Genomic DNA, 27,162 nt, shown 5'->3' with positions numbered 1-27,162 from the left:
ATAAGAGAGATCTTGAAAGCACATGAGGTAGCCAGGAAAGGATTCACATAGAAGCTGAATTTGGAAAGAAGATCTCAGAAGACTTCACAAAAAGGCTAAATTTAGAATGGGGCGGATGTGAGGGCAATCTGGCTGCGACATCTGTCACCCTATTGATCGCCAGGGTTGATTTGACTGATCTCTGACTAGCTAGGCGGGTGTCCCTTTCCTCCCTCACGGCTCCATGTGTGTCCCTCCAGAAGCTCATGCTTGGTCGAAGAGGACGACCATCCCCAGTAGTGGAGGATCATTCTTCTCGATCAAGGGTATACAAGTAGCTGTGCTCCCCTGCTAGAACCTCCAAACAAGTTCTCAAAAACTGAGATCAGTTCGGAGCCCTGAGGATAGACCAAACATTAGCAGGTCTCATAAATCTCTTAAAACTCCATTCAGAGAGCAGATTGAGTCATAAATAAAGTCATTCTGATGCCAGTAACTCAATATTTTCATGAACATTATAGTGAGGATCTTCGGAGGGTTGTTTGTGTATCTATTCTTTGGCTACCACAGATTGAAGAACGGAAATGTGATGAGGCATTTGGTGGTGTATGCATGTCAAGAAGGATGTTTTCTCTTTCTTAACTGACCACAAGACACTACACCTTGAATGTTACTTTCTTACTGAACTTGAATCTCTGGTGCAGATATTATATTCACAAGGTCCTATAGAGGACAGCCTTCTGCAAATTTTTGCAAGATGTGGGTTTTTATACAGGATCCCACCTCCCAAGGACCCCAGAATGGAGTGACATAGTATGAAGTAACTTCATCCTCTCACCATTTTTTCCCCCAGAAGAGAGAGGAGGAGGAATAAACTTGGGCAATGATTTGTAATAGTGGGTTTCCACAGTGTGTTGTTCTGAACCTTGTCTTGCTTCTTAGGAACTCTTGAAGACAAAACCTAAACTCATGTGGACACAGCCTAAGCTTGTTTCCTGTCAATAAAAAAAAAGAGAAATAATAAAGAAGAAGATGAAGGGAAGGGGAGAGGTGAAGAAGAAAGAGGAGGAAAAGGAGAAAACATGGGAAGAAGAGAGGGAGGAAGAGGAGGAGTAGGAGAAAAAAGGAAGGAGAGAGGAGGATCAACTTTTACTGAACCTGAATCAGTCACTGGGCTAAGGGCATTACGCAAAATCTCTAGTTGATTCCCATAATAACTCTAAAGTAATAGGTATTATTTTTACCATTGCTTTACAAAAGAAGGGACTAAGAATTAGATAAATTACTACTAATGGGCAGCAGTGGAGTCTGATTCCAAATTTGCCTGACTCCAGAGTTCCAGCTCCTAACTACTACCAAGAATTTGGAAAGGGTGGAGTTTGAGTGAAGAATTTTCTTCTCTGTTTCTCCCACAGACCCTCCAAACAGCTAGCTAGGGAAAACTGAGATAACTACATTCTTGAGAACTTCGCTTAACATCCGTCTATGGATGGATGGTCAGGGGAATCTTATTAATTAGAAGCTAGGCAAGTGAGATAATAACATACTCATAGTAATTTCAGCACAGTTTCAAAATATTGTTTATAATTGTCTTAAAAATTATTACTATTAAAATTAATACTAAAATTATTATAGTATATTTTTATCAGCAGTATCTGAAGATAACTTTCACATGTTTATTTCAGTTAAAGTTGAATTATAAATATTTTCAGGCTAACAGATTTTATTTTCTTGCTATAATGCTTCTATAATCAAGCTCTACAACAACTAATTTCCTAAGACTAGGTACACACGATGTCAGGCTTTTAAATTATTTTTTACTCATACTGAGATAACAAACCCTCAGTGAGTTGTCTTTGATAGAGCAAGATGAAATTTTATCATAGACAGGAAGAAAAGAAGTCAGGTAGTTCACAATTTCAGTTAAATCAACATCATAATCTGTCAAAACAGTACTTTGTGATACTAGTATTTTCATAAATCAATTGAGAGTTTATCCAATCAACCTATCCAACAAAGCATATTGTCTAAACATTAACTATTTATGAGGTAATCTACCACTGTGCCGACAGGTGGGTCTTATTTACTTTGGCAATATTTCAAAGCTTCTAGAAGGTATTGATGGCTAAACAACTATTAACACTGATGAGTTCTTGGTGTATTTCTCTGGCTGCACCACTAGGTGGAACTGATTTCAAAATAGAAAGATCCAAGGAGCACACTTAACACATAGAAGGGAACACAATTAACACATTGCCATTGTTCCTTCTAAACTTACCTCCCAAGTCTGAAAAGTTCCCACTCTTTATGTTGACAGTCTTCTCTCAGTGTCTCAAGGAAAATTCATGTTCTCCATGCCACATCAACAAATATGATCAACTAAGTTCAATCTTTCTTCAGGGTGTGTGTACATATTTAATATTAATTGTGTACTCACCTTCATCCTGCATTCTATCAAAGTCTATGGCTATTAAAGTTACAAGATTGACAATGAGGAATGTGATTGATCTTATAAAGGAAAGGATGCAATTAAAATTTAGCCTTAATAATAAGTGAGTGAAAAAAATCAGTGTCCAGTACTTCAGTCAAACAGGATTAGCATTGAATTTCTCAGGAAGCCACAGATCTGATATACATAAGTTAGGAGATCTGAACATGACACTTTACTGTCTAAGGTAAAACTGAGAAAAATGTGCCTACTTTGTGAAATAAAGGAAAATATATGTTTAAATGTTTTGTAAACTATAAAATGCTATACACAAAACGTCAATGATGCCTTTATATACTCCTAGCAAGAAGATACAGGTACAATTGTCTTCAGATCAAAGAAAAGGGCAGGGATAGTTTGAGCAACTGTTAGTATTGGCTTGTAATTAGCAGGTTATGTGGTACTGACAACAAATTAATGGTGCAAGAGGCAAGGAGTATAATGTAACTATAGATTAGAGAATAAAGGAAGGGTAAATAGCAGCCCTGGTGACTCCTGGCAGACATTAATCATTTATTGAGTGATTTCTATATTCAAAAATTGAAAAATAATGTAAGATACATGCCTTTGAGGAACTTACATTCAGTGATAGACATTGCTAATGCTAGCCAATATTTATGAATCTCTTCCTTTCTTGGACACACAGGGGGATGATCCTCCCTACTTATCTAAATTTGGCATGACCATGTGAGTTTCTTTGGCCAAGAAAATATTAGTGGAAATGCTCTGTTATCACTCTGGATGAAAGCATTAAAAGTCAGTATGACTGACTATAACTAATAAAATAAAATAAAATAAAATAAAATAAAATAAAATAAAGAATATAAATGTATAACTGAATCATAATGCTGTATACCAGAAACTGACACAACATTGTAAATCAACTATACTTCAATAAAAAAGTAAAATAAATAAGTAAGTAAATAAATAAATAAATAAATGTCAGTATGCAATTTCTCCATATTCTTTTCTCATGGTCCAGAAACTATAGAGGTGCCACAAGATGAAAAAAGCCTGGAGTTCTGAGCTATAATACAGCCCTAGAATAGACTCTGGATTGAATAAGAAATAAACTTCTGTTTTATTAAGCCATGGAAATGTTGGTATTATCCATTACTGCACCATTACCTGGCCTATCCTGACTAATACACATTCTAAAGAGAAAGTATACCATGGTGGAAGAGTACAGTATCCCTCAGTACCCAAGGAGGATTGATTTCAGGACCCCCTGTGGATACCAAAATTCTCAAATGTTCAAGTCCCGTATATAAAGTGGTGTATTTTCTTTTAACCTACATGCATCCTTCTGTATACTTTAAATCATCTCTAGATTACTTACAGTATCTAATACAATGTAAATGCTATGTAAATAATTGTCAGCGCATGGCAAATTCAAATTTTGCTCTTTGGAACTTTCTGGAATTTTTTTCTTTCAAATTTTTTGCACTTGGTTGAATCCAAATCTGCAACCTACAGATATGGAAAGCCAACTATACATGCATTTGAGGTAAAAGAGGCAGGTTATTTATCCCTTTGAATATATATCTTAGCCTCTTTAATCCTCAATGCTGTCTTTTTAGAATGAAGGTGATAATGCCTGCATAAAGGATTATTTCATGTGAGAAAGTGCCTGTTTTTAGTGGCTGATTAAACAAGAAAGTCATTAGACTTAGATGGTTCTGATACCTTAGCAACCTATGTGAGCAAATCGAAACCTAAGCCTGTAAATGCCTCAAAGTTAAGAAACTGAAACCTAAGAACAATCAATCACAAAGAGCCAACTTGGCTTTCCCAAATAAGGCGGCCACTGAAGCTATTGGCAATCAAATAATTTCTTGCTTTGCTTCTGCATCTTCTCTATAAAAGTCAAGCCTCTAGCTCCAGTTAATGGAGTTCTCTTAACCACTTCTGGTTTGGTGCTGCCCCATTCAAATCCATTTTTGCTCAGATAAACTCTTAAAATGTTTACTGTGCCTTAGTTTAGCTTTTAATAGTTCATAGTTGAAAATGCTCATTATTATTATTATACCCCAGCAGAAATAAAATGCAATTGAAATATCTTAAAAATAAACACGACTCTTATTGGTGCCACTATACATGGATGTCCCAACGCACTAAGTAGGACGTTAAAGAGCTGTCAAGGGCTGGAAAATAGTGACACTTCTTCAAGGGTGTGAAGGGTGGGTATTCCCAGGCTCCAGGAAATAAGGCTGAGAGAGCCATGCAATCCTGAAGAGGTATTTCTGCATTTTGCAACTATTTAATTTTTTTCCTTTCTTTTTTTGCAATTTTGAATTTTTGTGAGTGCAGGGGTTCAAGACAAGTAGGAACCCTTACTTCAATGAGCAGACCATGAACCCTTTGGACTGTCTCCAAGAACTGACTATCCTTGGATTCTGGAAGTTCTGTTTTGTTTATGTTTTTGATTCTTTCCATTTTTCATACAGATATATACAGAGATCTAAGGAACTTTTTCCCTTCCCTGTCTTCTCCACCAACTTGAAAGTGAACACTATTAACAAAGGAAGAAGGAAATACTATAACAACATTTTGAGAAGTTTGGGGTTTTCGTGAGAAAAAAAATTGAGTGAATTGAAGAAAGTATACCCACCTTAAACCCACATTAATCCCTCTCTCCCATCTCTACTAGCTTCCCAAATCTCTGTTGAGGAAGCCATTGAAGGAGCTCTTCTCTCATGACAAAGATGCCTTTAGTAAGGAATAAAGAAAAAGACAAAGAGTTGGATGAAGAGAGTGACAGTCCACTGTTTCCCCAGTCAGTGTTTTATGATTGTTAGAATGTAAAAACTGTGTCATCACGACCATGGCCTTCACATTCTGGAGCTGTGGTTAGCTATTCAGCTGGTCCTTCTTTTCTGGTCCTGAATCTGGGCTCTATTCACCCAGCATGAAGTTTCAAAACTGCGTGAAGAATCTCATCAGTCCAGGTCAGCTATTGCCAGCAAACCACAGGGCATGGAGTCCCACTGATCCCGACACCATTCATGTCCCTGTGGGGTATGAACCAAACTGGGGAGATCTTGCTTTCTCCAACATCCCTGCCCAGGAAATGTTTGACTATAGTAAACCCAAGTACTCTAAGTCTGAACTGAAACCACAGTCCACAATTAGGATAGCTCCCAAAGCCTTCATCCTTGGCCACTGAAATTTAACAAGTACTGAGCTGCACGTAGAAAGAGTAACAGAGCAGCCAAGTGCTCCCGAGAGGCCTGGAGGCTGAAGGAGAAAGAGACTGTTGAGAATGAGAACTCAGCCCTCCAAGTGCAAGCCAGGCACATTTCCCTGTAGAATGGCATTTTGTGGGGGTTGGTTTTTGAAGAGGTGCATAGTTTGTCTCCTGTCTGAAAGCACCAAACCCAAACCAACCTTTCTGTCATACGCACTCGCCTAGAAGTACAGACACAGCTGCCTCATTTTAATCTGGGCCTGTGTCTGACTACGTGCCCCCATACGTGCATTGGCCTTTGTGGGTGGTCATTAGGGTGTGCTCGTGTGTGTGCGCACGCGCGCGAACTCTCATGGTATTCCTCTTCTGCTTTCTTCTTTACTCCTTCCCTTTCCGTGTGGTTTCTTGTTAGACCTTATTCACTTTTCCATGCTGTTGTCTTTGGATTTGCTGAGAACAATTTTGGTGAAATAGCAGATCTCAATTTTCAAGAGTACAAGTGTTCGCAGGCGGAGGAACCCCTAAATTAGGAAGCCCACCAAAGTGTGGGTCCTCGCTGCTGGCTGTGAAAGAAGTCATGCAGCAGAGGCAGAGGGACAAGTGAACAAGTGAACAGCCACTTTATTGCTCAGAAGGGGAAATGGAAGGAAAGTGCTCGAGCAGAGAGAAGGGAAGAAAAGGCACTGGAGCGAGGAAAGGAAGCGCTGGAACAGAGCCATCAGCCAGGACAGCCCGCAGGGACAGGACAGCTCCCGAGGTCTTTTGTTAGAAGGTTCTACCATTGTTGTCTTTGTTCCGTGGTGGTGTTTGTTATTTTCTGCTACAGACTCCTTCCTCCCTCAGAGCTCAGCCCTGAAACAAAAAGCAGTTAGTAGAAACTTCAGCGGGAACCAAGGAAGAGATACTGGGTTATGTCCTTGGATTTTAAGGAGCCAGCTGTGGGATAAGAGAAATGTCCTGCCTTTTCATCAGCTGGGCACGTCCTTTCCCTTGTTGTTAATCAGCCAGGGTCAGTACACCTGCTTAGCCCCTTCTCTCACAAGCTCTTGTTCGTTTAATCTCTAAGTTACCACAATTAAAAAAAAAAAAAAGTCCACAAAATAATGGATTACTCTGCTGTATTACTAACATACAGATTGTTTTCCTTATATTTTAAGTTTTGGTGATAATTGTCTTCATATTTAAAGTGCTATTTAGATTTACTATGTCTCATCCTTACTTACTGTTTTTATCTACTACATTTCACTTGAATTATGCCAACCCCAGCTAGGAATGAATAGAACTATTAGAACACAGACTTGGTTTGGCACTATCTGTGCCTAATCCTATTGTATATGAGAACATGCTGTCTAAGTATTATTAGTGGATGTGAGATATTCTCCCCCTCTAAAAACTGTTTTTTTAAAAAAACAGAATGCATTTGGAACATGCTCAGAATATCCACAGGACAGAGACTCAGAGGAGACGTGAGGAATGATCAGTTATTCTCAGTATGAGTCAAATGACATATTTCAAAACAGCTTTTGACATTCATATGACTTCTAGTTGATTTTTTCCACATTCTTCTTGATATCCAAAACACTTCAATTATTTAAGTGGATTTTTTCCACTTTTTCAATATATATTTTTGTAGATTACTGGGGAAAAACCCCTGATGCGTAAAAAAATCAGCCAATTAAGAAAATATGTTGATGTTTTTAAGACCCTTTTCCTTAGCAGTGTCAATTCCTGAAATAATCCTTGCTCTCAGAAACTGCATAAGATAGTGTTTATTATTTTAAGCTATGAATTTAGGGGTAATTTGCTATGTTACAATTGATAATTTAGGTCACAATGGATTACCAACATATTTGTCAAGATCAAACAGAAAAGATGCATTTAGGGTTGTTTGACTCCTTTAATATTTTAAGCCAATCACTGATACATCACATTGGCCTTCCTTTAAATCTGGTTATTTGTATCAAATGAGCATCACAAATGTTTAATGTAGAATAAATTTAAAATTATATTTGAAAAGCACAACAAAACTATCACAAATACACATACACACATTAAAGAAATCCAGAGTGAAAAAAATCAGTCAGAGCTAGGTATGAATGCAGCAAGAATAATTTTTAAACAGTAAATTCACTCCTGCAATGTTTAGTTTTAAGAAAAATCATTCTAGGACAAGCTAGCAAATTTGTCATAGGAAGAAGTATTAGATAGTATATTCATATAAGCAGTTCTAACTGCTCTGCAGGAAAAATTTGAAAATAAAAGCTAATATAATTTCTCTCAGAAATTGTAGAACATACCAAATATAGCAAAAGACTTTACAATATGGTATCTTACAATAATTAGGTATCAATCATGCTTATAAAAATTATATCCACTTGTGTGAGATACTAGCCTATTAGGCATATTTGATCATAAGTTAATCAATGTAATTTTTTTTGTGATGTAATATAATAGAAAGCAAATAAAAATATTTTATTTATCTTTGGGTGAAAGGATTATAAGAAAGACTCCAGGACATTGATTTGCAGTAAAAATTTTCAATACTATAATCTGTTGTTACTTAATATTTTAGAGCATGAATCAACAACCACTTTCTGTAAAGGCAGCAAATATTTTCTGCTTTTTTGGCCACACGCTCTATATCACAACTATTCGGTTCCACAACTGTAGAATGAAAACAACCATCAACAGTACTAAACAAATGAATGTGGCTGTGTTCAATAAAACTTCCAGTATGGAAACTAAAATCTGAATTTCAAATAATTTTCAAGTGTCACAAAATATTATTCTCCTTTTGATTTTCTTCTTTAAACATTTAGAAACATAAGAAACTTTCCTAGCTCACAGACCATACAAAAACAAATAACAGGCCATATTTGGTAAATGTCTATTTTAGAACCACCCTATTAATTTGCTTCGAGGCTAACAAGATAAGCAAAGCACTAAACAGGCAGTAAATCTCCACTGAAAATCACACAGAAAACATTAAGGCTTTTGAGCAGATTCCTAGCTGTAAACCCAGCTGCCTTCTGGACACATTAGTGCTAGATATCAAGCCACACTCAGCAGGCTGATGTGGAGTATCATTGCTTTTCTAATTGAAATATGCAGGGTGAGTGACCATTGGAAAATATATGCACTTTGAACAATCAGAGTTGATAAAATTTTAGCAATAAATACATCACAATTGGTTTTACTGTAATAGTCATACATCACTGTAGTAGCTAACACATATACAGTGCTTCCCATGAGCCAGAACTTGTCTCCTACTTTAAATGTAGTAACGTGTAATTCTCACCAAAAAAACCTTTCAAAATTTTATCACTATTTACCTGGCTTATATTGTCTGGTGTGTGTGTGTGTCTAAATAAAGAGAAAAATAGATTAGTAGTTCACTTATATGATAGACCACAGCCACTATTATCAAAACCCCAGACCCATTCTTCTTTTCACATCCATCATTTTTCAAATGCTCCAAAGTGTAAGAGAGAAAAGGTAAATATTCTATCAACTTAACAAGTATACAATAGATGTTATAACTATGAACATTACTCTCAGTGCTTGTACTGTGAAGTCTGATGAAGCATTTGGTACAGGATCCTTCTCATACAACCTTCCAAACAGAGTTACTGTCAAGACAGGTCCAGACAGTGGCTTCGGGCTGAACAAACGTCCATCACTTGACACCTAATTAAAACACAGGGAAGTGGACCGGGAATAACTTAGTTATATAGACCCATAACACATTCTTAAATTCAGTACAACTGGATGAAGAAACAATAAAAAGGATGGCCAGATTCTGTTCCATATGAAATATATGAGATGGTGCAGAGTACAAGAAAGATCCGAGCTCTGGAATTGGCACAGGTTCGTTTATGGAAATGCCTGTAATCTATACCCAATAACTTACTTATCTGAGAATGCATCCCATAGTTAATAAACATAAAACAATGGCTTTGAGAATAAATAAGAGAGAAATCTTGTTCTTGGATGTGAGACTAAATAAGAGAGAATCTCGACAAAACAAAGATTCCTCCAAATGGTCAGAATGGATTGACCAAGGGGGGTTTGAGCTGAGCCTCTCTCGTCCTTGACACCGCAGCCTCCCAAGATCCCCATTGTCCCCGACTCCCCACAGCAACTGTTTCTACCAGGAAAGGGGATGAGAGCAGAACCTGCAGGAAAAGTCAGTAGGAGAATGCAACTAGGCAGAACACTTGTGCAATAATAGATTTTCCTACATGTTTAAAAAAAAAGGTTTTACTTTCCTGCCAATTCAGCCACTGTCAGCTTCTCTCTCCTTCAGCTTTTTCTTCTTTCTTATTCTCCTATGGTCATGCAGGGCCATCTCTCACACCATGAGAATTCCTTTCAAATTCCTTAGGCCATCCCTTCCCAGTGATACAAAAGGGCTGCCTCTGGCTGGATGGGTCCTGAAAATCCTTCTTGAGTCTTTTCTCTACTTGATGGACTTCAAACAGCCCAGCCTGCTGCCCCTAGTGCCCACAATCAGATATATTTCTTTATTCTCAAGGACACACTAATCATCATCTAAAAGATGTCCAGACAAGAGAGTCAGCTCACTCTGCGTCCTGGGTGAGCCCTAAGGACACTTGTAGTCTCTCCAGATGAAGATTTTCATGGCATTTGTAAGCACTTGGGCAAGTTCTCTACTCAAAAGGTGCTTCTTCTCACATAAAATGAGTTGGCAACATTAAGCTAAGAATCGTACCTGAAATTCTCCAGGTGCAAGCTGAACTTCACTCAGCAACACCTCCGGGAAGACGTACTGGGTGCCAAAAGTGCCGCTGAGGGAGAACATTTCAAACCTGGTGGAAGCGGTTTCGACTGAGTCACCACAAGTGTGTAAGTCCATCGTCTTACACTTCAACAGAGTGCAAATCTAGTAACATAAAAACAAAACAAGTCTTAGGAAAGCCATTTGAAACACTCCCTTCACCTGGAAAAGAATGCCTGTGCCCCTTTGTTTATAATGTTTGATATAATGTCACTTCCCATTAGATTAATCCAGTTCATAGTGAATAGCTATTGCAACTAGGAATAAAATTAAAGGCCTTCAGACCCAAGTGCTTTCCGCAATTCACTGTAAACAGATTAAATCACATAAAGAAACAATCAGATTCTTGGTCTATAGCCACAATTATATCCTCATTGTTTTCAAGTTAATAATCAATAGTGTTCAATTATTTAAAAAAAAAAAGGCTTAATGTAGATATTGGTTTAATTTCTATCTAAGTGCCTGTTTCTAACAATGAAAGAACTTTAAAGTTGTAGTGAACCCTGGAGTGGAGCTAGAGACAACCTCTGTGAGCTGGAAAAGTCACGCACCTTAAATCTGAGCAAGAGCTGGAACAGTTCTGCTTACGCTACATGGTTATCTATCTACACTGCACTACACCGCTATTTGAATGGAAATCTAAGTGTATGAATCATCCCACCAGGCAGATGCAAAGTCCCCCAAAGGAAGGTGAATATTCATTCAACTCCACCCTCACTGCATCTACAAAACCTTACTCCAAGCCACCTTCAATTCTTGCCTGACTAAAGCAATAACCCCTAACTGGTCTCCCTGCTCCCGCGTGTGAAGTTGGAGAGCAAGTATTTTAGGGTGTGTTAAGATTGGATACAAGTAACTTTCAGGTAAAGGTAGGATGAACACATACTTCTATTTTATTCCCCTTGAAATCCTACTAAAACCAGTATTTTTTTTTTTAAAGATCTGAGCCCACAAAGATAGGAGAACAGGAAAATAGACCATGGCACAATTTTTGAAGTTGGGGTGTTGATGCAAAAATGGTAACTAGGGAAGCAGGCCAGGTGCCTATCAATAGATGACTGAATTAAGAAAATGTGATATATATTATGTAGAATCTAAAAAAATGCAACAAATTAATGAATAAAACAAAAAAGAAGCAGACTCACAGATATAGAGAACAAACTGTAGAGGAAAAAAGGGTTATTATAGGATAATATGAAATTGTGTGTGGAACTTTTAAAAATTGTAAAGCACTACAGAATTTAAAGAATCTTCCATTCAATAAAAAATTAAAATTAAAAAAAAAAACTTTAAAAGAAGATGTGGTATACATACAATGGGACATCACTCTATCATAAGAAAAGAGTGAACTACTACCATTTGCAGCAACGTGAATGGACCTAGAGAACGTTATGCTTAGTGAAGTAACTCAGACAGAGAAACACAATGTGATATATGATACCACTTATGGGGAATCTAAAAAATAATACAAATGAATGTATAGAAAAAACAGACTCACAGATATAGAAAACACACTTGTGGTTACCAAAGGGAAGAGGGATGTGGGGAGGGACAAATTAGGCGTATGGGATTAACAAATACAAACTACTGTAAAATAGATGATACGCAACAAGGATTACACTGTTTAGCAAGGGGAATTATATCCATTATCTTGTAATAACCTATAATGGAATATAATTTTCAAAAATACTTAATCACTATGCTGTACATCTGAAACTATCACAGTATTGTAAATCAGCTATAGTGCAGTTTTAAAAAATGGTAACTGATTTAGCAGATCTAAGAAAGCCAAGTTCTGAAAGAACAGTGGGGAAAGGCAGTAATCAACTTATCCACACTGCGGAATACTCAGATTCCATTCCTAGGAGAACTAGGTACCTCAGGAGCTGGGAGTAAATCGGGATGCTTAAAGAAAGGAAAATTGGTGGGAAGTTGTTAAGAATGCCTCAGATACGAGTCCTTCGCCGTGGATAAGCAACTGCCCTTCCCCTGTTCCAGTAAAAGATGAAACATTTATTTCCAGAGAGGGTAAAATGGATGATGTTTAGATAGAGGTTTTGAGAGACATAGTTGAAGGGGATTCCTTGAATGAATCATACAGAATAGTGAGACCATCTCCCTCCACCCTGCGTGGCCATTTCCCCCACTTGACTCTCTAAATGCTGTCAAAAAGGCATGTGATCACTTCATTCTGTTGCTGAACACCTTCCAAGAGAAAACCATCACTGATAGAATTAAGCCCAAATCTTGAGAATGACAGATAAGATCCTGCAGGATATGATCCTGCCCCTACGCTTATCTTCCAGCCATCCTTGCTTCCTCCGCTATGCTTTAGTGACTGAACTGCCTGCTCGTCACTGCATACTCTGTTTTTTGATACATCTACAGCCTTGCTCTTACTCTTCACTACACCTAGAATTCCCTCCCACTTTTTTTTATCCTGGATAAAATGGCATAAGCTCATCCATTCTGTCTCCCAAAACTTCCGAGTCTCCAAATTGGCTAAGTGCAGCTCCTTAGTATTCCTCCAGCAAAATGTGCATTTTTTCGGTCCATCCCACACCAACCTATACTGAAATTAAGCTCATATATCTTAGTAAAATTCCTAAAGGAGAGGGTCTATACTTCTTCATCTTCATATCATTAGCACTGAATATATACCTGGTATGTAGTAGGCACTTGATAAATCTTTGCCAAAATGAACCAGCATTGGTAGAGTGCTTATCATCCAGCAAACAAAACGTTACCCAGTGGGCATGGTTCCAGCACTCAAAATGCTTTCCGTCTCAAATAAGCATGTACATAATTTGACATGGTATATCTTGGATAATGCTAAGCATAGGATGCCTGGGAGTATATAAAAGAGGTACCTAACCCAGCTGGGGACTGGGAGTGCTGCTGGGAATGAGCTGGGAGTGTCAGGGAAGCCTTCTTGGTGAAGATAACACCTGAAAAGCACTATGAATGATGAGTAGCTGGGGGCCATCAGAGACTTAAAGGAAAAAAAAAAAAGTCCAAAACCCAGCCTGTGCAAACATCTGAAGGTTCTACAGACACTGGCTCACTGCAGATGGGAAATGTCTCAGTATGACAGGATCCCAGGGCACGTGTGGGTAGAAGTGAGAGAAGAGGATACAGAGTAGGAAAAGGCACATGCCAAGACTTCATGAGTCTTTTATGTTGAGAAATCTAATTTGCCAATTAGAAAACAGTGAGGAATTTTAAGCAAGAGAGAGAAATAGTCAGAAAGGGCTTTCCATGGTTTTCGTAATAATAGTGTAGGGGCTGGACTGGATGGAGCTGCAACCATCAACAGGAAGCCCTGTTAGGAGGATACTGCAACAATCTGGGTGAAACAGGATGGGGGCAGGTCAAGGAAAGGAGAGTAGAGAGAGAGGGGCATGGAGGCTGCTTGTCTTAGGGGTTCCATCTCCGCCAGCTCCAATAGCCCCTCCTCTGTGTTGAGGGCTGTGAGATGTCTGAGTCTTTGCAGCTATTCCACTGTGCCTCTCAGAGCTCAACCCTGTATGTCTCCAGGACACACTTAGTGCGAAGCTTCTTATAAAACAAGATAGGCGTCAGTGAACACGAAAGAGAAATGGCTTAATTTGTTCAGGTAGGAAATATTAAAGGTTAATTAGTCACTAAAATCATCTGTAATTTGATTAATACAGCATTTTCTAACCTATAATAAGAAAGAATATGAAATATCTGTGTATGTATAACTGAATCACTATGCTGTACACCAGAGACTAACACAACATTGTAAATCTACTCTACATCAATAAATATATATATAGCATTTTAAACATTGGTACTACAAACGTTCTGCCTTTTTCCAACCAGTTTAAGACTGGACTGACATCCACGACTGCAAGTTTTAGCAAATAAAAATTCAAGATACCAAACTAAATTTGAATTTTGAATAACAACAATTTTTTTAGTATACACGTATCTCCCAAAGTGGGATATACTTACAATAAAAATAACTCTTTGTTATCTGAGATTCAGATTTAACTGGGTGTCCTGTGTTTTATCCGGTAATTCCCTCGCCACCAAGACAAGCATTACCTGTAAATAATAGCTCCCTTCGACAGTGTGTAGTCCATCAAATGCCCCTAGTGCATAAACTTCATCTGATCTCTTCTCAGACATCTGATAACTGAGATGACAGCAGAGATCTTTCTGACAAACCGTGTAATTTCCTGTGACTCCTTTGAGCTCCAAGAAAGTGTACTCGTCAAAGAAAACAGTGCTGTTAAATTCCCTGTTTCCCACTGAGGGTGCTTCTATCCCACTGGCATAAGAAGTCCAGTTCACTGCTGCTCTGGGGTGTGGGTGGGCGTCCAGGTGCGAGAGGAGGAGTTTTCCTTCCTCTGTCTTCATATCATAATGAAATGCTTTTGGAGAATCAGGTGCATAGATGCCACTTCCTGGAAGTGACAATTTGGAAATGACATTGAAAATAGTAAGGTAAAAAGGAATTGCATAGTTGTTACTGTTATTCTGAATTCATATTAACATTTCACTTCCTATAATCTATATACTGTATTAATTTCAGAAAAGTATGTTGATAAAGACAGACAGATGAGATGAAATCCAATAGAGTATGACACCAAAAAGCCAAGAAGAGAGAGCTTCTCATAAGAAGTGGTGAAGTTTGAAAAAAAAAAATAAAGTATACACTCAAGTTGAATAAAACTAAATAGATTTAGGAAACAATTTTGGTTGAGATTAATTTTACAGCATGTCACCAGCCAGATATGTGAAAAAATTAAGAGTTGGAAACATTGTATTAAGGAGTGCATGTTAGCTAGAAAAAATGATTTTTTCCCCTTTTGATTACATCAAGTTGGTAAATCTTAAAGATTACACATTACCTGTCATTTTCTTTATGGGGTAATGTAGATTGGCTGCAAGGAAATTGACTCCCATGCCCACAGCCCAGGCTGAGTGGAATTCAATAGCTGACAAATGTGGCAAAACATTCATCCACGCTGTCGGGAAGAGTATGGTGTCCACGTGGAAATCCTTCACCAGAGTCACAGCAGGATCATGGAAGAGTATATCAAAGCACGTGAAAATGCCAAATTTTCCAAAGGTGGTGTTGAAAGTCACAACCTCAGGTTCCTTGGGTGCATTGAAATGACTTTCAGTCAAGAAAAGGTTTTGCTGCAACAAACAGAAGATGACGAGGGGAAAATCTCTTTTAAGAAGTTGGCCTGGATGTCACTGCATCTGAAAAAGTTCAAGCTCACATCTATTAAACAGTGCCAATGTCATCTACGACCACTGTCTCCACAGGGAAGACTGTTAGAGAATCAGAGACTGCTATGATAATAGAAGCCTTTGGTTCAATTTCCACATTTGATAGATATGTACAAGGAAGTCTTTATCTATTAAGACCTTGAATATTAAAGACATGGGAATGAAAGAGGTAACTTCTCTTTGCCAAGAACACATAACTATTTTCTGTAGAAAAGAACTTTCTTTGTTCCTTTCTTTTTAAAACCAAGTCTATCTGGTGAGAAGTTTTTCATTCTAGCCTTGACCCTTTGCCAGGGCATAAGAAGGACAGAGTCCAAAAGGCAACATTTTATTTCAATGATTTCAATGCAAGTAGCTCCTACCGATTTTCACACACTCCTAATGACAAACTCTTGCATTCTTAAATGTACAAGAAAACTCCTTTTTCTAGGACCTTTACATAGGACCTTACCACACCTAGTCATTGCTTTCTGTTCTTTGTCTCTACTCTGCTTTTAAAATACACTTATTATTATCAACAATAGAGATTTTTCTTCTTCTTGTCCACTTAATTTTGTTACGCCTTCAGCAGGTGAATGGTTTGTAAATGAACTCTACCTTATGGTAGCGCGCCACCAGCCTTCCCTCAGAATCGAACACCACATTTGTGTTGTATTGGTAACGACCGTCAGGGGGACACTGAGGGTCACTGGCACTGCATGGCTTCTTGTCCCCAATATTTGCCACGACGTAGATGGAGTTGCTCTTGGCCAGGCAGCTGAGTCTTTCTTGCACTGGGGTGCGGCCAAATCTGGTATGTGTTCATTGGAAGAGGAAAAAAAAAAATCAAGCTTAGCTTTTAATAAAATTCAAAATGATAGTTGCCTGAACTTATGTGATAGACACAAAAAGAAATACTAAATAGCATAGATAGAAGGGAAGGATTAAAACAAGAAGAGACTTCAGAGGAAGTATGTGCTTATAGGAATTTGGATGTAGGAAATTATTCTAGGATAAAATCCCAGTCCATGAATTTTTTTCATAGCATTTATCATCATCTATAATCATATATTCATTTACATGCTCATCTTACAATGTATGTCACATCTTATAGCTATTATGGGGCAAAGACACACATCTTCTGTTCACTGAACCCTGAAAAAGAAAAAAGGTATTAAACGATATTTTGGATGAAAGAAAAACATCTAGGAAGTAGGATGATTCTGGGAAGATGGCAGAGTAGGGAGCACCAGGAATCCATCTCTCTACCTGAATAAAACTTGCACTGCCAGAATCTAGCTGATGAAATTATTTTAGAAATCTGGAGTCTGTTCAAAGGCACTAAACTTCCAGGGGAATGCTTAGAAGGTAAAGTGCAGTTAAGTTCAGTCAGTTTAAGCCCTTAGTTTAAAAGGGGTTATCCATGCCCCCGCACCCCCCAATTCAGCACCGTTTCAGACAGCCAGGCAGGTATTCCTGGAGCAATTTGCAGGCAGTTTGTAGAAGCAGGGTGGGCAGTAAGGACCCTGGCTTCCAAGTATCAAGGATCTGCTTCTGATCACTGATAACAGCTTCTGCTTGTGAGGTACAAACACAGAGGCAGGCAGCCATTAATCACCCTGCCCACCTACATTGTTGCAAGTACTTCCCCCACTGACTGAAATGAGTTCTAGGGGATTTAAAGTGCCTGTACCTTCTTTTTTCCCCACTTTTGGGGCCAGATATTTAAGGCCTAGGACATGTAAAAGCAACCACCTATACAGAATTTAGGAAATCACAGCATATGCCCAGGGAAAGGCACAGACTAAGATAAGACCTGAGAAAATCTTAAGGTTATACCTCAAGCTTACTCTCAGCACAGAAACAGCCTACCTCAGTCAAAACAAAGACAACAAACCCTGGAGAAGGGGGAGAATTTGATTTTCAGAGTTATCACATTATAAGATTCATATGCCCACTTCTCAATAAAAAATCATAAGGCATACAAATAAACAGGAAAGTATGGCCCATTCAAAGGAAAAAAATTAATCAACAAAAACTATCCTGGAGAAAGACCTGATGGCAGACCTATTGGACAAAGACATTACTGTCTTAAAGATGCTCAGAGAACTAAAGAAAGACATGGAGAAAGTCAAGATAATGATGTATTGAAAAAATGGAAATATCTTCATCGTGTTACCAGTAGTTGTCCCAGTAAAGCAATTAAAATGCAATTTTGAAAAGTGAGACTTCAGAATATATAACATATAGCCCATATTTACTCTCTATTGACACAACCCTGAAATAACTGGTTAATGCAAAGTTACTGAAGAATATCTAAGGGTAGGATAATTGTTAAAAGAATGAAGATTTGGTGCCATCTTCTGGCAATGTCAGTAAAACCACAGCAATCATCCACAAAACATATCCCTGCAAAAGCCCAAGGATGGGTACCACAGCTAAACAATTATTCTAAGCATTTATATTTTTTAAAATGACCATTTGATAGTTTTCCCCTTTTTTTGCTTCAATTAGTATCTGAAATGCAGATATAAATATAACACACTGAACACTTAAAACATGTTTAACCCAAGCCTTTTCAAAATACCTGAAGTGGTAGACTAGGTGCATGAAATAAAAGCCTAGTGTTTGGGATTTCTAAAACAGTCCTGATTACATATTCTCCTCCTGCTTGTTTTAATCTTGAAATTGCATCACATATTCTAATATATTTCTGTGTAAATTATGTATCTCAGGCTGTTTGCTGTACCCAGAAGAGCTCCAAAATTCTTTATTAGACTATGTGCTCTGATTTGGAGTTTGAAAATGCATTTTGCTATGTGAGCCTGAAATCTGCTTCTCAATCTCTAGTATTTGCTGAGCCCTTAACGTATGCAGAGCTCTGTCGTAGGGCTACTAGGAACAGAAAAAGGAGATACAATGGAAGAATTTAAATGCATTTCCTAAGACTGCTTTCAAAGTATTCAGTTTCAAAATATAATAAAAATCATCAATTACTGAAAAAGACATTTAATGACTGAAAAAGTGCACATTAAATATTCAATAAATATTTGTTGGTTCCTTGTACTATACAAAGCACCTTGCTAGATATGTGGGCATCTGGGAAAAGGACATTCTGGGCAGAGCTGTCCAAGTGCATGATGTGGGAGACACGGAAGTGTAAAATATGGCTGGTACACTTCAAAGCCTTTTCATCTTACTGGAGAAAACGTGTATACACGCAAAACCCTGAAACAACAGTACAGATATCAAATATCAAAATGCTTTTTCATTCAAACTAGCTAATTAGGCAAGCTCTTTTTTTAACTTGTTGAACTAATGATTGACTCTTTAATCTGCAAGCCACATAACCATGATCATAGGTGCAGGCATTCACTGTAGTAAAGGATGACCCTTATACAATGACTCCTACACACCCACACAGTGGAGTACTGAGTACATAAGAAATAGTCAATGAAAAAGAGCTGAATAAGTAAATTCATCTTTGAGTTAGGTTACTAGACACAGTTTGTGTCTCAAGAAATCTACAAGGTTTCTTCTAGGAGGCAATGAAATCTTCTAAGCCAAATTGTTCCTTTCAGCTTCCTGGGAACTCTCAGAACTGTATTGTACATTCAGTTGTAATAATCAGCCCACTACCATGCTGCCTTGTAACAACTACTTCCTCTCCTTTATTCAGGTAGCTTCTACTTTGTTTTTATTTTTAAATTATAGCTAAACTGTCTTATTTTTGAATTATATAATATTTAGTAAGAAATCTCTAATCTTTCTTGAAGCATATGACATATAAATGCTAAATGAATAAATAAAATGTAAAAGACAAATAATAAGGGTCTATTCCCATAACACCCAGGCTAAGTGGCTGATTATGTGACTTTGAGAAAAGAAAGTAATCAGCTTTGGATGTTTCAAGCACACTCAACAAGACATGGTATCTGATTGTGTATGAGGGATAAAGGAGCTGGATTCCTCTCTTTCTCACTCAATCTTTCAACAAAGCCCATCAGAGCCACCTTCAGACTACCTGGAATCTGGTCATTTCTCAATCCCCAAACTTCTACCATTTTCCTTCAAACACCATCATCTCTTTCCCTAGATTATCGCAATAGCTTTTTAACCGACTCCTGCTTCTTTAGTGACCTATTTTCTGGAGTCCATTTTCTACATAGCTGCCGAAAGGATCCTTATAAAACTGAAGGCAGAGCATGTCACTTCTCTACTCAAAACTCTCCAATAACTACTTTCTCACTCAAGTCCCAAAGTCATTATCATGGCCCACGAAGCCTTATGCAGTCAGGGCCTTCCTGCCAATCTGCCTTTCTGCCTCCATGTCCTACTTTTCTTCACCTCCCCTCACAGCATTTCAGCCACACTAACCTTATTGCTGCTTTTCATATACCAAACACACACATAACCACAGAATCTTGGTACTTAGAATTCTCTTGACTTAAAAAATGCTTTTTTCTCAGATACCCATATGACCTACCCTCTCACTTCCTTTAAGTCTTTGCTTAGATGTCCCCTGAAGCCCCCTGATGACCTAAAAATGTAAGCCCCATGCTTGCCACCATATTCACCTTTTCTGCTTTATTTTTCTCCACAATATTTACTTCTATTGTACATCATAGATGGATAGATAGGTGATAGATAACTAAATAGATAGAGACATCTTTTTTTTAATTGACTATTTCACACTAGAATATATGCTCCAAGAGGACAGAGATTTTTAGTTCTTTCTGTTCACCCCACTGCCCAGAACTGTGCCTGGACATAACAGGTATTCAAAAAATGGGTTGAGTAATTGAAGGCAAGGAATGGAGATGTCATTTGTTGATGGGAAAAAGGAAAGGCTACAAGACTTCTTGAAATGGAACAAATGGAACATTCTGGTGGGGATTTTCAGAAGACCCTAGGAAATTTGGTTCTAGGGAAAGGTCATTCAGAAAGAAGTGAAGTCAGTTCATAATGGAAGTGGCAACAGAGTGCTTGTCCTTCAGAATCTGAAGCTCTGGACATGGTTAAATGAGAAATAATTATGATGCGATGAAATACAAATAAAGTAGATAAGAAATACAAATAAAGTAGACAATAATATTGAATTTTGTCAAAATCAGTGTCTCTCTAAACAGTTACAGTAGCTAGTCTGTGTGATTTTGAGAGCAGTTCCAAAAGAGGAATTCTTACAGTTTTAGCAATAGTGAATTTGGGAAGAACTGAGTTAACTGACATGATTCTCTTCCATGTATAAGGTATGTATTGTTTTGCTTATATTAAAAGTAATAGTGCTACTTTTATCAGACCTCATATTTCTTATTCTAGACTTGATTCAAACCACTTACACTGTTCTGCTCTATCACCTCCCAGTAATCATCTTAAGCTTTAAGAATGTCATATACTTTAGCCTCATCCAGCTACCTTACTGATGTGAAAGGAAAAATTTTAACCCTAAACTGATATATAACTCCGTTTTACTGTTTTCTTGCACAGGTTTAATAGTACAGACCCACACAAGGAGATGATTTTCTGTTCACTGGTAAGGACTCAGAAAAGCTGAGTTTAGATGTGGTTCTTCCTCTAATCAAACACTCTGTGACCTAAAACAAGTTATGCTATCATCTCTCCAGATTCATTCCCTCAGTGGAAATTCACATTGAATGCAATGATTTCTATGTTACCTTCCAGTACTGATTTCTGTGATTTCATAATTCATATTCATTTTCCTAATAAATGTATCTATAGATGAAAAAGAATAAAACTAACTTGAAATTTAGAGTTGATAGTGGATCTTATACAATGATCTTCTACCAAGCTTTCCCAGATAAAGTAAGTTCATGTTCATGGTTAAATTTTTCACAATATGGTTCTTTACCTGTTGGGATTATTGCAAGGGATCCAATTCACCTGAGGGTCCGGAATGTCTTCCAAGTATGGGTAGATAGATTCCCTGCTGAAGGCAAAGCTGTAAATTCCATCTTCTGGTGTCACAATGATATGGGCACCCTGTTAAAAATGTGGCTTGATCAAAATATTTCTCAAATAAGCAAACAAAGAGAGGTCTTACAAGGGGAACTGAGTGGCTGAGAAACAAACAGTAGGCTTTTTTTTCTTTCAATTCTTTTGTTTTCTATATTTTTATCATTTATTTTATTGCCCAACCACTTCCATTTTCTAATCCCACAGCCATCATTTCTATGTAACTTTTTCATCCTTGTGTAGCCGTTAATATTTTTCCAGGCTGCTAGCAGTCTTGGCACTCACTGCAGTTGTTAACTATAAACCTAGCTCTTCCGCAAATAAACGGCCTCCCTGACCTTTGGCCGACTGTTGTGCCTGAGTGTGCCAGGGCTGATTCATCACTCACTCCTCCACGCCAGCCTTCCCTCCTCCGTACCCTGCGAATGTGATTCCTGCTTCTCAGAAGGGGGATCAGACACTGTTCCCTGAAGGATGCCAGACCAGGGGACACAACCTGAGCTCACCTGGGTGCCTTCCGTGGGAACATCACCTTAGAAGCTGCTGTGTGGCCTTTGAGGAAATAGTTGGACTAAAGGTGAAAAAGAACCTCAGAATTCTTAATAAGCTTTTAACTCTTTGTATGTAGAAGAATGTATGCTGATAGATATATATCACGTGCATATACCCATGACTTTCATCAGACTTCTTATATCCATCGTCTTTACCTGATCTACGAATAGCTTACTTAAACCATATTCATTCAAACCACACACTTAAACTTAACCCTTCATCCGACTCAAGGACTTACTATGCATTCACATACATGCTTTTGTCTTGCAATGAGAATGAAGTATGAAGAATATAATACATACTGTTAAGTAATTTGCAACTTAAGTTTAATTGTTTTGGTGTGATGAACAAATCTAAAAACCTGCAAACTCTTAAGAACACAGAAGTACTCCCAGGCCACAAACACTCTAAGAATAGCAACCGATCCCTGACCCATTTACCCTCCACCCTCTTCCTGAGGCAGAAAAGAGCAACAAAATTGCTGAATTTGCAGAAAGTTCTCAAAGGTCTGTTGTCACTTAACAATAACCAAGCCACTCTTTTCTAAACGTTACTCTCACTAATAGCAGAGCATAATAGTGCCCTTGCTCTAATAACTGGAGGGAGGGAGGACTCAGATTGTAAAGCAAGTTCTTGGCCACCCTGACCCATATGTCACCCCACGATGTAATTGACCCTGACAGTGATTATGTCTTGTAAGACCCCACCCCTTCCCTACGTAAAAGCCAGCACACCCTAGACATGGTACCTGCTTTGCTGCCAATGTGATTGCTCCCTCCAAAAGATCCAGATTTTGGTTCATCAAGTCCAGTGCCTCTTCATGGGACACTGGTGTCAGGGTAACATTAGGGAAGATCACTGCATGTTCATAAACGGCTGCAATGAAGGTATCCAGGGAGCTGGCTTTCAAGACCCAGAAAAGCAAAATTGCCACATAATCCAGCAACTGAGATGTAATCATGTTGAAGTCCAAAGGCTGGCTGAAAAACAGAGCAAGCCCTGTTATTTATAAAGAGAAAAAAACAATAAACCACGTGATTGCCAGAACTTAGTACTTTAAAAATAAATTACAGAAGCTCACTTTAGGAAAGCATTTTGGTTTTACATAATAGACGGAGATATAAACAGATCTCATGTAACAAATGACCTTCCCTTTTGCAGGAGTTTGCAAGGCTCAAGTAAGAAAATGCATGTGTGTCGTTTGCTAGGGCTGTCCTAATACAGAACCATACACAGGGTGGCCTAACCAACCGAAATTTAGGAGCTGGCAGTTCTGGGGGCTGGAAGTTTCAGAGGAAGGTGTCATCAGAGTTGGTTCCTGCTGATGGCTGTGAGGGGGAGATCTGTTCGTGCCTCTCTCCCTGAATCGGGCTGTCTTCTCCCTGTGTGTCTTCACATCGTATTCTCCCTTGTGCATGTCTGAGTCTGAATTTCCTCTTTCCATAAGGACACTGGTCAATGGATTTAGTGCTCAGCCTGCTTCAGTATGACCTCACCTTAACTAAATACACCTGAAATGATCCTAGTTCCAAATTAGGTTGTATTCTGAAGTAAGGTGGTTAGGACGTAAACAGGAATTTCTGGAATTCTTACCTTTTAAAACTTCAAAATGCAGTGGTATTTATAAATAATTTGAAGAATAAATAACTCTTCAGTTTTGAAATTATGACTACTCTCATCATGAGAATATCTGAGCTTCAGCCTTTGTTCACTTAGTCTCCTCAAAATGGGGAGGCCAGGTCAAATAGAAAAGAATTATTCGTTGTCTATTTCTAAATCATAAATCACTCCCCAGAAGCGTGACTTCTAACAGCGAGCATGTGTTGTCTAACATTTTCCATGGGTCAGGAGTCCAGGGGCAGCTAAGCAGGGGGCCTCTGGCCCAGGGTCTCTTTCACAAGCCCCGTGGTGATGTCAGAGCTTGACTGGGGCAAGAGTCACTTCTAAGCTCTGGGCTCACTCACAGAACAGACGGCAGGCTTCAGGTGCCCATTGGCTGTTGCCCAATAAGTTTATTGCCGTGAAGTCTTCAGACCTCACTGAGAGGAAACTCCCATTATGGCAACTATTTTCCCTCCAGCCAGAGAGCAAGAGACCCCACCCAAGACAGAAGCTACAGCCTTTTAGTAACGTAATCTGGGGAGTGACATCCTATCACTTTTGTTGTGAATGATTTTATTTATTAAATGCAAGTCAGTGCCCTTGATAGGAGGGGATCCCACGAGGGCATGAATGAGACAGGGAGCATCAGGGATCATCTTTGAGGCTGCAGACCCTCCGAGTGATAGAGAAGGGAGTGTGAAGAATGGGAGGGAGAACAAAAGTAAGAAAGAAGGGGAGAGAAGATAGGAAAATAATAAAAAATAGAAAATGGGCTTATGGATTTTGGCAAATTTTGTTTTAACTGTGAATTTGAAAGTAGCTCTTTTGTGCCTTTCCTGTTCACCCGTTTCTGTCCCCCTATAGCCTTAAAAGAACCTAATTATAGGAATGAGATCACTAAGCAGTTGAAACTAACTCCTGACTTATGCTCTCCTGAATGCACACCGTGCCTTGTCTAACCTGTTGACTTTTTTTTTCCTAGATAGAAAGAAGTAAGAATGAAAAATTAAGCAAAGAATGATTAACTCTCTACTTCCCAACAGGCCCCTTAGCAATCCTGCAAGCAGATTAAGAGAGAGTCAGCCAGTCTTTCCCCCAGTGGAGAAGGGTGCAGAACCCAATCTCCTGCCTTGATGATTCACTGAGATTCTTCCCCTCCCTTCCCTTTTTCCCTTTAAAAACGCTCATGACCAGGGAGTGGGATACAGTTCAGTGGTAGAGCACATGCTTAGCATGCTTGAGGTCCTGGGTTTAATTCCCAGTACTCCATTTAAAAAAAAAAAAAATTGTCATGGCTGAGCAGAATCTTTGGAGTTGTTCTCTGGACATGAGTTCACCTTCTCCCCCAGATTGCTGGTTTTTCTGATTAAAGCACCTTGCATCTGTACCTGAGTTCAGTAACAAATTAACTATATTTTTTATATTTATAGAATTAATGTTTATGATTATTCATTTTATTTTCAGATTTCACTTTAAAGCTTGTTTTTATAGCTCAATTTGCAAGTAGGTATGTCTGATTTTTTTTTTAAATTCAGTACTATAGTAAATTTATTCTGTGGCTGCTGAAGTAACCAAGAGGTTGTACTTGTCCAGACCTCCTAAGTCTATAGCAAACCCCAGATCTTGCTTGCTGACCCCCTCTGGGCTTTCCATTCCCAGATGGGTGGGGATACACACACTTCACAAAGATGTTGACCTGAAACAAACAGACTATCAGATATTTCCCCAGCAAAGATGGATTTTTTTTCAGGATCAGCAAAGAATTGCAATTTGAGATCTACAACCATGGTGAGCCTCTGCACAGCAAGGGAAGGACAAGGCTTTAATAGAGAGAAAAAGGAAGTTGGAAAGACTGTAGTAAACATTTGGCTCTGCTACCGTCAAGGGGCATGAGAATTCCCCCTCTGGTCTCCCAAGTCTATTTAATTGAGGTTTCTGTTTATTATTTTTTACAGGGAGATGTAATCATTACATAACAATTTATAAAGGAACCTCTGAAATAAAATTTAAAACTGGAACGGGTCACCAAGAGATAAAAAAATTACTTCTTTGATCTTATTAGAATAAAAATATTAAGTAGAAAGCCCCCACTGGGTTTCCAGTCTCTTATAGCAAGAGCTTGGAAGTCTTCTCTCCCAACTTCCCAACAAGAAAAAACTGAACTGAGAAGCAGTAATTTTTTTAGATACATCGGAGAACTGAAGTCACAGGACAATCACTGCCCCCAAAGTTAGCGAGACAGGCTTACCTGTAGTAGAAGCCCACTGTTGGGGCCAGTACTGGTAGGGTCACTCCAATTGTCATTAACAAATTGCTGAAGGCTCAGTGTGAACAAACTTGAGAGAAAAAAACTGAGGAGTGGAGGAGGTTTTGATATTCAGGGAGCCCTGATACTTTTGTGAGTTTTATTCCAGGATCCCAAATAGGTTCTCTGGGTGAACAATGAAGAAAAAAAACCTTGTGGTTCCAATAGGAAGAAGTGAAATTCTTGCTTTGAAATATGTCCAGACCATTCTGTTCTCTTAACCAAAGCCAGCCTTCAACAGAAACAATGTACTAATGTACAGGAGGGAAGGGAGCAGGGCACAACCACCGTAGGAATGACACAGCAACTGAGAACAGGACATACCGGTTACAACCAAGATGGAAGATTCGACTTCCAGTAGACCTTGAGCCACATGGCACACCCACAGGCACCATGACAGTTCCTAGGCTGACCATAAAAGGTCCAAAAGTGAGTGGGGGCCTGATTCATGGAAATCCCTGCCTCTTCCTCCAGATAATTGTTGGAATAATCCTCCTACTTGTTAGCATATGAAATTACTGAGCTCATAAAAACTAACAACTCTGCACCTCGTAGTCACTCTCTCTTTTGCCTTCTGAGATGGCCTGTTCTCTGTCTATGGAGTGTGTATCTACTTTTACTTTAAACTAAATACTCCCGCACCTCTCAGTCTCTCTCCCTCCTGCCTTTTAAGATGGCCCACATTCCACCTATGGAGTGTGTCCCTCCTAAGCTGCTCTCCCTTCTGAGTGCGACAGACCACACTCTGCCTATGGAGTGTGTATCTCTCTGAATAAACCTGCTTTCCCTTTACTATGCCTTGCTCTTGAATCTTTTCCTGCATGAAGCAAGAAGTATTCTCCAACAACACCAGAGGCTAAGCTTCCTAGGGGATGGGAAAAGCCTGTCTCTAGCCCGCTTAGCCTGCCTGTCCCAACTAAGGGAGAGAGAAAAAGGCTGAGAAACACTTGTGAAGGGCACAGCCCAGGGACCGAAGCCCACTACAAGACAGAGATTTAATCATTGGGCTATGTAAGACTTCCCTCCCCCCG

At 38.8% G+C, this 27,162-nt stretch overlaps 1 protein-coding gene across 2 annotated transcripts; it reads right to left on the bottom strand.

Moving 5' to 3' along the window:
* Positions 1-6,249: 6,249 nt before the first annotated feature.
* Positions 6,250-26,308, bottom strand: LOC105077234 (pantetheinase). Of its 2 annotated transcripts, XM_010965574.3 has the most exons (10): positions 26,075-26,308; positions 22,973-23,204; positions 21,569-21,699; positions 16,318-16,510; positions 15,333-15,624; positions 14,524-14,885; positions 10,387-10,557; positions 9,207-9,341; positions 8,987-9,017; positions 6,250-6,506 (listed from the first exon to the last, which is right to left on the bottom strand). In XM_010965574.3, the coding sequence occupies exons 1-10, from the start codon at positions 26,128-26,130 to the stop codon at positions 6,475-6,477; spliced, it is 1,635 nt and encodes a 544-aa protein (XP_010963876.2). In that variant the 5' UTR covers positions 26,131-26,308; the 3' UTR covers positions 6,250-6,474. The 2 variants fall into 2 exon arrangements, with proteins under 2 accessions (XP_010963876.2, XP_010963877.2); XM_010965575.3 differs by lacking the exon at positions 8,987-9,017 and having other exon boundaries at positions 26,075-26,297.
* Positions 26,309-27,162: the final 854 nt, after the last annotated feature.

The sequence above is a fragment of the Camelus bactrianus genome, chromosome 8 (genome assembly GCF_048773025.1).
Source record: "Camelus bactrianus isolate YW-2024 breed Bactrian camel chromosome 8, ASM4877302v1, whole genome shotgun sequence".
Lineage (NCBI taxonomy): Eukaryota > Metazoa > Chordata > Mammalia > Artiodactyla > Camelidae > Camelus > Camelus bactrianus.
This window is presented reverse-complemented; position numbering and strand designations above follow the sequence as displayed.

Bases quoted from the DNA above. Each gene is read 5' to 3' on its own strand.
- LOC105077234 (XM_010965574.3), bottom strand. From the start codon at position 26,130: ATGACAATTGGAGTGACCCTACCAGTACTGGCCCCAACAGTGGGCTTC. The intron at 23,205-26,074 runs GTAAGCCTGTCT...TCTGTTTTTCAG, and splicing joins ACAGTGGGCTTCTACTACAG to CCAGCCTTTGGACTTCAACA. The intron at 14,886-15,332 runs GTAATGTGTAAT...TGTCACTTCCAG, and splicing joins CCCCATAAAGAAAATGACAG to GAAGTGGCATCTATGCACCT.